Source organism: Haplochromis burtoni, unplaced genomic scaffold, assembly GCF_018398535.1.
Source record: "Haplochromis burtoni strain Fernald_Lab_line unplaced genomic scaffold, NCSU_Asbu1 Contig_514, whole genome shotgun sequence".
NCBI classification, from domain to species: Eukaryota; Metazoa; Chordata; class Actinopteri; order Cichliformes; family Cichlidae; genus Haplochromis; species Haplochromis burtoni.
Window position 1 is genome coordinate 220,758 of NW_024582875.1, and position 10,361 is coordinate 231,118.

Here is a 10,361-nt window from a genome sequence, read left to right on the forward strand (position 1 = left end):
ACAATACATTGGCAAAAATTATGTCAGCATTAGTGCAAGTCTTACATTTTTAAAAAACTGCATCAAGTGTTACAATCTCTCAAAGTGAACGTGATAACACGTCACAGTAACGCGACTCTCCGGTCAGAGCACATCTCCGGGCACAGTCCTCCGCACATGTAACACTTCCCTCGTCAACGTCCCTTCTTTAAAAAAAAAAAAAGAACTGCGACTTTCCGAACAGGTGTAGCTCATTCACCCCGCTTCAGTCCATTTAAATTTAGTAGAAATATTAAAAACATGGAGAGATCGGTATTGGTACCTTTCATCAGTTTAAAACAGCCTGGGCTCGCCAGCAGACGGCCACAGACTCGTGTTCAGACGGGGCTTGAGGAGAAAGGGGGCAGTTCGGGACATCAGGACTCATGTGGTAGAGCGTCAAAGAAAAGCTCCCGACAGAGCCGAGCTGTGTCCTCTGGAGAGTAGACCGTGAAGCCGATGGTCCGTGGGTCGTTGAAAATTTCATAGTCGTTTCCTCCCTGCAGAGAGAAAAGAAAAACCATTAGATTAGTGCCGCCTGGTTTGGCTTGTTTTGTTCTCTCTGAGCAAAACAAACCATAAAAAACAGATAAAGCTTCATTTGGCTGAGGCCTGATTATTCTGGGACCTTTGGACTGAGATTGCAAAACAACTGAATGGACACTTAACAAGCAGGAGTCTTTCCAGGGTTTCCCAGAAGTGCAGCTGTTTCTCTTCACATCTACACCCTTTTACATCCTCATAGAAAAACTACGTTATACGTCTCCACGTTATTTCTGTCAAATATGGTAAAAATGAATTTTGATCAAAACTTATCAAACTGATTCAAAGAGAGATTTTGGTCCAAATCAACATGATAGCATCAGACAGTTGCTGAAAATTTGTCAGATGGTACGAAGGATGAACATAGTCAGATAGGCTGATGTGTTTAAATGATGCTCATTGGTACGCACACCATTACACCACCAGCCGCTTGAACCACTGTCATAAGGCAGGATGGATTTCATGCTGTTTACAACAAATCTTCTGCTTCTGTAGCCCGCTTGATATTTTCTATTTTTCTGTGTAAACGCTCACATTAGGCCATCTGACATCAACAACGACGGCACGTTCAAAGTCACTTCTTCCCCATTCTGACCTGTACCTAATGAAGTGGCCAGTACATGTAGAATCTAATGCTATTAATCCAGGAAGTCACTTTGTCTAATTTCTGCACTTCTTCTAGATATGCAATTGCTCATAAATGAAAACATCTAGGAAAAACATAAACAGGCTTACTGAAACTGCAAAACTCCTTGGTGCCAATTAAACATCTCATGTAAAAGTGAAAGCAAGTCAGATTTAAACCTTTAGACCAGCATTCTTTCTAACGGCCAGAAGGGGGAGGACTTCTCTGTTAGCTAAAACAAGTCGGACTGGATAGAAATCATAAACACTTCCCTAGGAAGTTATAGTTTCAAGTCATTTTTAATAGAATAAACATTCATTTTATAAATTATGGTCATCATAGGAAAACAAGAGGTACAACAAGGCCTTACTTAGAGAGTGGTTACACTGTGGCTGATGAGTTGTGACCATGTGAAGAGTTTTTCACAATTGTCTTCAACATGCCAAAGCACAAAATATGAAAAATGAAAGCCTGACTGGCCAATCAATGAGCTATTTCACAATCACATACAGTTGGGGTGTTGTAGTCTCCAGAACATTCCTGCTTTTTAACCGTTTATGACTGAACTTACATCTGAGGTCTCATTGCCAAAAAAGTAGATGGCATCCAAGCCTTCCCTCTCCAGCACCTCTAAACAGAGTCTCTTGTCCCAGCCCTCTGGGAAAATGTCAAAGCTGATGAGGCCACCTAAGAGGAGATAATGACAAGAAACATGGCTGTCATTATAATGACTCAGACTTTAAATGTACACTGTGTGTTTCGCGAATGATAGCTTCAAAGAATAGCTTGTATTATAAAGTAAAAAAAATTTTACTTTTGGCTTCTTACTGACAACATACAGCAGTGTTTTTCTAGGAACTTTGTTGGCAGAGGAAACAGCATACTAGGAAAAGGAATGTGTCCCCAAAACACACTTGTGTACGTCAATCTTTGTCGAAACAGCGCTGAGCACTTTTCTGTGTTTAAAGAGTCACAGAAAAGGGAGCAGAGATATTATCATGGCTGCAGGGTGATTTATGTTGCAGCTCAAGTTTTTTTTTAAACTCTAAATGTAACAGCAGAAGCTCTGTCGTTGCTCTGTGCTGACTTGAATGACCCCGGTGACATTTAAACTGTGAAATGTGGGTGAAACATCTCGCTCGGAGGCCTTTAGCAGGACCTCTTTCTCTCATCCTTCCCCCATCATACCTTACATTTTTTTGCCGTCTTGTCTTTCAGTTAAAGCCTTTAGAGCTCAAAAACAACAACAAAAGCCGAGAAGCTTCCAACCAATCGGAGCGCTACTTCCCTCACACACCCTCCACACGCCTCTGTCCTAAACACCTTCAACCTCAGACTTTAAACACGGCAGTTCTTCAGTCACATCTGTAATCAACCCACCCCAACCCTCGACATGCATTCTTCACCCTCATCAACTGGCCCCAGATGACTGCTGACACTGCACAGATGTACACACCTGACCTTTATCAAAACTTACTCAACCGCTTCAGCTAAATAGTTATACATCCACCTCTTAATCGCCTTCCTCATATAAACAGAGCCCTCTTTAAACTACAGGCATTATTTAATTGAAGAACACACAGGGTGTCGTTTACCTCGTGTCAAAGGTTTGTGTGCAGAGTGTCCCTTACATTCTGTACTCTCAATGCAGATTGGATAGAGTGTCACTCAGTTATATAACTCCTATCGCAGAGATCAGCTTATATCAGCAGCCATTCGCAAGAAGATAAACTCTGAGCAAAACAAACTAATAAATCACCACCGCTGCACATCCTCTGGATTGACTGACCTGTTTTTTTAGGTGTCATTAATAAAACACACACAGCTGCTTTAAACAAAAGAGAATACAAGTATATGCTCAGCAGAGATGGGCAGTAACGCGTAATCCGATTACTTTTTTCAAGTAACGAGTAAAGTAAGGGATTACTATTGCAAAAACGGTAATTAGATTACAGTTACTTTTCCGTAGGAACGCTGCGTTACTGCGTTACTAAAACTGTGATTTTTTTTGCGAGAATGTCTCATGACAGTGACGTAAGCGAGTGCGACGTTCGTGACAACAGCTGTGTGCAGATCAACAATGGATCATATATCGAGTGCAGGAGAGAGTATGAGCGTGCAGCGTTTAAAGCGTGGAAGTACTGACCTTACTTTGAGTTTGATTCTATAAAAAGTGACAAAAACATTAGTGTCCGTTGTGCGTGGGAAGAAAACTTCTTTTTACAGCGAAAAAACCCCTAAACTTCCAAGCAAGCACCGAGTGCGCTACGACGTAATGGGAAATTCACAGAGAAACTCGTGGATTCTTCAACTGACTGCTGCGGCACACCTGCACCAGGGCAAACCTCCGCCTACCCTACTCCTGCTTTACAGGTGAAAATAGAGTAAAAGGACCGCTAGTCTATGACTTTATTTATTTTCTGCTGTGTTTTACTTGCATCTATTTGAAAGAGTGAGTGTAAACACAAAAAATATTTTATTTTATGTGCTGGAATGTGTAGAAAATAGGTTTAAATATTAAACAAATTTCTTCCAGTCAGAGAATGTTGCATATAATTTAATTTTTGCTTGATGCATAAAGTTAAAAGATTAAAACTAATAAAACACGTTTTAAAAAGAGACTTTTCCATTTGATTACATTTTGTATGATGGATTATGTAGAAAAAGTAGAATTGGGCTGAAAGATCTATCGCTCTATCACCTATTCAGGTTGTAAATCGTGTTTTTAAAAAGTAACTAAGTAACTAAGTAATTAATTACTTATGAAAATAAGTAATCAGTAAAGTAAGGGGATTACTTATTTGGGGAAGTAATCAGTAATTAGTTACTGATTACCTTTTTCAAGTAACTTGACCAACACTGATGCTCAGTATCTTTCTATTCATTTATCTGGGGAAGTAAGATCTAATCCCTTCTTTTGCTGCTACATGTCGAGGATGTTCACAAGCAGGTTTGCCGTGGGTAAACAAGGCCAGCTGTCTCGCATGTGGGCAGCCTTCATGCATCACCAGCTGAAGTTCACACCTCATGGAGCACGTAAGCAAACATCAAGTACTTGATTCACCTTCCCTGACACACTTTAATAAAGCAAGACAGGGAACAGCGAGCGTGTAATAGTTAACCGAGGCCTCGGATCAACAGCACAAGGTCCAAGACACTGCATACAGGTGGGAGACAGAGGGGCCTCTTTGTAAACTGAGATAAGATACAGCAGGCAGATAGATGTGGTTTGTCATTAAACTACATGGTATTGAGCTGAATACTGACTTAACTGAACATGAAAACAACATAAAAACAAAGGCGGTCTTACTGGTTTGACAAACCAGAAGAGTGAGTCGCTTAAAATAGTTCAAAGCCTGAAAGAACCAGTGTTAGGCTGATGATGGTGAACTGATTTGGCTGGTTCAGGTATGAAATAATAGCTGATGTTTTGATGATAACTGAAGTGATTACCAAGACAAATAAATTACAATCAGAGTGATAAAGTATCAGTTGCATACTATTTTAATCATCGCTTCAAGAGGTGTGTCCCAGTAATGTCAGCTTTCTTGCATGAAGATTTACAGAGAGCTTTATTATATTTATCAGTGGGTGTGAAGATGCTTTCAGTTTAAACTCTCTCACCTTTAGTAAACCGTAGTCCTTTTCCAGCAAACTCCTTTTTCAGAGCAGCAACAAATTTCTCTCTGATCTTCTCTCTCTGTGGAGGGAATGACAACCCAGTTAGCTCGATGGCAAAAACAAAGTAAAAGTGCTTTTGCAATGTAAAAGTTCGTCAAGTTCACAGAAACCGCTGCAGTAGCCATGTCATTTTCTCTATGAATACAGCAGAGAATGCAGGAATTTAAATGTTAGCAGGTAACTGAAGAGTTAACCTTCGACTTCCTCCATATCGCCTGTGTCTGTGAGCCATCAATGGGCAGCTTGTTAAGCGGTCCTGAAAGCTCGCCATTGTTTAACGTCCTTTGTCTTTGTAACCGAGACAGTAACACGACTTGCTGTAACTCTCAGTGACTGATATTTGATATTTAATTTTAAGGTTCATATGTCAGGACATAATAAAATCAATCATCTGGTCCTTCAGCTTCTAAAATTATTTAAATCTAAAACTAAATCAAATGCAGTGTGTGGAAAAACTTCGTGCACCCCATGAGTCAGTAGATTGTAGAAACACCTTTAGCAGCAATAACTCGAAGAGCTGTGGAGGAATTCAGTCCGACTCGTTTTTGCAACATTGATTCAGTTCATTGCGATTTGTGGATATTTGTTTATGCACAGCTCTCTTAGAGTCCCACCACTGCATTTTAATCAAATTGAAGCCTGGGCTTTGATTGCAACACCTTCATTCTTTTCTCTTTCAGACGTTCTGTTGTAGATTTGCTGATGTGCTTGGGATCGTTGCCCTGTTGCATGACCCAATTTGGACCAAGCTTTAGCTTTTAAACAGATGGCTTCGCATTTGAGTCTAGAATACTTTGGTATACAGAGGAGTTAATGGTGAACTCAATATCTGAGTCTAAGTCCTGTGAGTGTAAATCAAAGCTTAATTATCACTGTGCTTGGTAGAAGGATCAGCAGACAGCCAGAGATTGTTTTTTAGACTTAAGGAGGTTGCTGTCCTATTTTTACTCATGCAGAAATACTGATCCCTTATGTTGATCTGAATTAGCAGAGAGCTTTGTCAAGGTAAGCGTGTTCAGTGTTGGATGAGTTTTCAGTTCAGCTGATTAAATGCGAGTTTGCTCGGTTAATGTTATCTCTAGAAAGCAGTGCATGTTCACAGTATTCAGTCTTGTTCACAGGTATTCCCAGAATGTCTTAATTTAATTTATAAAATATAAATATTTACCTGTCCTTGTATCCTTATCAGTACAATATTGCCACACAAATTATCATAATGCTATGCTATGCTTTATCGATTTTTCCACCGCCCCTAGTGTTTAATGGTTGGTCTAAGGTGTTCATGCTGATATGCTGTGTTTTGTTTTGGCCAAACATCTTAATCTTGGTCTTGTCTGTCAAAAGGACTTTATCCCGGAAGTCAGATGTTATTCAGATGTTTTTTTTACAATGTTTTGTTGCTTTTTCACCCTTTTTTTGTAGCAAAGAAATGGCAGCTTAACTGCACTGCATAAGTTTTGCTGCTACTAAAATGCCTGCAGGGACAATAAATAAATACATGGTGTTTGCTTCTGAATAAAGTACTTCTGCCAATGAAGTTTACCTTGTCGATTTCAGAAAATTCAATTCGCTCCTCTGGCGTGCAGCTCCGACCGATGGGGGAGATGTTGATCATTCCGTTCCTGAACTCAATAAATGTGCCCCTGCGGCAGAAAGGCATCGTCAGGACATGATACTTGACTTGTGAAAAAAAAAAAACCTTTAAACATATTGCCAAAACTTTCTTTATATGATGAGAAATCACAACACAATTGTGTTCTCTTGCTTCAGTGCCTCAGGTCATTGCTAAAATACCTCACATTCCTGAAAAGCTGGAATTCAGGTTTGTCTTTCTGCCTTAGGTTAAAATAGCTTGTAGCCTAATTCTTGTGAGCTCTTTTTACCATCTCACCTTTTCTTTGGCAGTTTGATAAGTCCCATGTAACTGAGGCAGAAGTTGATCAGGTCCTGCAGCAGCTCCTCCCCGATCTGGTTTTGAATGGCCTGCAGGGATTAAAATACACGAAAAGACCAGGGTAAACAAATGGAGTAAAACTAAGTTTTACAACATGGTTTATGACAGCAAATTACTTTCTTTATGCTTTTGTGCAATCTTCCTTTCATTACAATTCTACTTGTATTCTTGTTACTGTTATTTTTTGAATCAGGACATAAAAACGTGTATCTGAGTATAGGAGGACTTACATGTTTTGAGAGGAGTTTCCCATCTTTGTACTGCACTGTCCCATTTTCAGCAAACACATAATCAAACTTGTGTATCACTGCAAGAAAAGAGACGGGTCAAATGTACCTAAATGTGCTCATCTATTTCTCTTTAACCTACATACTAAATTTGGAGCAGCTCCTTCGCTAATCGGAAGACATAGCTGCTATATTTACCCAGCAGCAGATTAAAGTGTATGTAACGCTGGCTAGACGAGTTTAATCCTCCTGACTTTCACACTCACTCTGCACTAAGACAATGATGAGGAAGCTCTGTAGCTGAGCCTGTGTTAATGCATGTTTTATGCAGAACTGCATAAAAACATGTTAGTTACAACAGCTGTATCAAATTTCAAATACGCAACGTTAATATTACCTGTGACATTGTAACACAAAGTAAGTGAAGGTTCACCTTTGGCACACTTGGCAGGGTAAATGAAAATGCCGAGCTCTTTTTAAGCACAATGGAGCTGCATTCCAGCGGTAACCTCATATTGATTTACAGACAGGTTATCAGCCTGCCTGCAGCAGCTGGGCGTTAACTCAGCTGAGAGGCTGCTGGTGCAATGCCCGTGTTACAATTGTGTGCTTTGGCTGCTGGTTTGGGGAATCACAAGATCATAAAGTGAAGTGAACATACATGCAACACACATGAAGTTAATGACTGGCCGAACCAGCTTGCGCTGTTATTTATTTATGGCAGGTCTCGCTTTTAGAAGGAAGCTTGCTTTAGTTTAATTTGCGGCTTAAATACAAAATTATTTCCAGAATTAATCATAACCTCAGCTCTACTCCCTGCAGCCTGTGTCAGGGCATGTTGGGTGATGGAGCTTGCTGAATCACAAGCGTCTGTGGCTGAGACAGGAAGAGATCTCCTCACCATCATCTCCCTCCCCAAGCTGCTCTGCAATCTTCGAGTAGTCCGACCCTCCCACGATGCCGATCTTCATCTTCTTACGCAGAGTCTGGAAGAACTCATCCAGCTCCGGGTCGATTTTCTACAAACAGGAAAAACACACTTTAATTATCACTTTATGTTTTAATGACACAAACACACCTAAACAGACACACATATCGTCATCAACAACAAGCTCTCTATCTTGCAAAGAGGTGTAGTGTCATTTATTTGGAGCAGATTTAAAGTCTCCCAATGTAAGGAGGAAAACTCCCCAAACTGCACTCAAAGGAGACTACATTATGCAATATCCGGGCACTGACGTGTCCTGCACACACGCACACTCACACACACACCAGTGATCCTGCATGAAACTGAGCATAGAAAGTCAAAGACAAAAGAACAAGAGAGTGTGCATAAATCAGACGCTCCAGATACAAAAATCAAAGGCTCTATTAAACCTTACATAACTGGTAACAAAAATGGTTATTTTAAATTTCCTGCAATAAGCCAGCTGAGCAATGCATTATCAGTTATTCTGCACAGCAACATGTGTACCTTACTGAGAGGCTTTGCAGCTGCATGGCGAAGCCTGCCTTCAGTACCTGATGATAGAAGGACTTTCTGATGCACAGTTGATGTTGTGAAAGGTTAAAAACTTGGTAAATAAATTGTAAAAAACACCTCAAATAATAAATACAGGTTTGAATTCACATTGGATTGAAACCTCCTGGTTGACAGTTATGAGTTTATTGCATCTTAAAGTGCATAGTGTCGCCCTACACCTTTTTTTTCTCCGAGATGCAACTATTACATCACAGCCCTGTGATTGGTCAGTTGCAGAGATCGCCATGGAGCACCATTAATATAACACTGAAGATATACATCCATGTGCATCCCCGCAGACCCGTACCTGGGTATGTGTATAGGAGGAGCAAAGAGTGCAAAAGGAAAGTAAACACTGTGAGAAAGAGCACGTGAAGTCATCAGGACACCGTGTTCTCTACAGTAAGGTGCCTCTCATCAGAGGTCAATGATGAGGGCAGAAGAGGAGAGAGCTGTCATGAAATCTGATCATAACTAATAACAATAATAATAAGATTATCGATGGGAAGCGAGCTCACCTCTCTCGGTGGTGTCAGAGTGCCGTCCACATCAAACAGGCAGAGGACGTTTCTGTCCGGAGAGAAGCCCTGTGCTTTCTCCATGTCTTCTGCTACCTCACTGTTCTTATCTAGAAATTTTCAGCAGAAATGCTACTGCAAGCTCCACTCTCGTGTAAAGAGACGCATAAAAATATCTAATTTACATAATGGAGAAAAAAATGCATCCGCTATCAGCTGCAGAGCAAAAACCAACAAAATATAAAATGAGCTTCCAGCTTTATAAATAAGGATGGTTATCTCTCTCAGTGCGAGGCTCTTCTCTCCCTTATCTTTCTTCTGAGCCGCAGTCCTGCTGGTTTGTTTTGGGTCCGCTTGGCTCAGTGAAGCAGCTCTGCTCACACTTCAACACACGCTGCGTGCCGTACGTGTTGGATTTTTCTGTTTCTGTTCTGCAGCGCTCATTAAATCACCAGCCAATCACAGCCAGGGGACATACGTGACGTCAGGAGGCGGGGCAGATTAATTTACTCGCCATTCAACGGCCGACGGCCTTTCACCTACAAGCGATGAGCAGGAGCTAGGAGTGATTGGAATAAGGAGGGTGCTGTATGTTTGACACTGAGTAAAGCTTTGTTTATGAATGAGAAGAGTCTGAATAACAGTGTAATTGCGGAAGCCCAGGTTCAGCAGGATATCATATGATGCAGGTTTTTCTAGAAAAGTAAGCCACAGTATTTCTAAAATAGATCCAGATGAATTAATTCTCAAGTTCCTCCAGAGTTTTGTGTTTTTGCAGTGAGTCAGAATTATGATCCAGGGACTTTTTCACAATGCAGCTATAGCTCTTCCTGTTTCTTCTCAATGTATTAACATGCATTTAAAATTTATCCTTGGAATAGAAATTTAAGGCTTTCCATATTAGATCTTTGCATTCTATTTTCTAATTATTATTATTATTATTTATTTATTTATTTATTTATTTATTTTTTACCAGGGATAATGTACATTAATAAACATTTCTGTAAATTAGCCACAGGATAGTTTAAACTAAATTTCATCTGTAGTTCATGGCTACATATTTAAAGCACCTAATCAGTGAAGAATGTATGTAACAAGATTTTCAAAGTTAAGTAAGCTGTACTTTTGTAAAATTTTCTAAAACATTTTCAGTGTTCTAGTATATAGAGACTGAAGCCAGACTGTGACCATGTAGTAATACAATAATTAATATTGTAATAAAAATGTGTTAATTCTGTTCTTATAACCCTATAATAGCAAAAAGCATTTTCTT

General features: G+C 40.0%; 1 protein-coding gene across 1 annotated transcript; it reads right to left on the bottom strand.

The window, feature by feature from the left end:
* Nucleotides 1-186: 186 nt before the first annotated feature.
* On the bottom strand, nucleotides 187-9,511 carry LOC102305061 (phosphomannomutase 1). The gene is made up of 8 exons (XM_005947020.3): nucleotides 9,089-9,511; nucleotides 7,950-8,067; nucleotides 7,052-7,128; nucleotides 6,759-6,850; nucleotides 6,411-6,510; nucleotides 4,811-4,886; nucleotides 1,758-1,873; nucleotides 187-518 (listed from the first exon to the last, which is right to left on the bottom strand). The coding sequence occupies exons 1-8, from the start codon at nucleotides 9,170-9,172 to the stop codon at nucleotides 396-398; spliced, it is 786 nt and encodes a 261-aa protein (XP_005947082.1). The 5' UTR covers nucleotides 9,173-9,511; the 3' UTR covers nucleotides 187-395.
* Nucleotides 9,512-10,361: the final 850 nt, after the last annotated feature.

Bases quoted from the DNA above. Each gene is read 5' to 3' on its own strand.
- LOC102305061 (XM_005947020.3), bottom strand. From the start codon at position 9,172: ATGGAGAAAGCACAGGGCTTCTCTCCGGACAGAAACGTCCTCTGCCTG. The intron at 8,068-9,088 runs GTGAGCTCGCTT...TCCTGTTTGTAG, and splicing joins CTCTGACACCACCGAGAGAG to AAAATCGACCCGGAGCTGGA. The intron at 519-1,757 runs GTAAGTTCAGTC...TTCTCTCTGCAG, and splicing joins TTGGCAATGAGACCTCAGAT to GGAGGAAACGACTATGAAAT.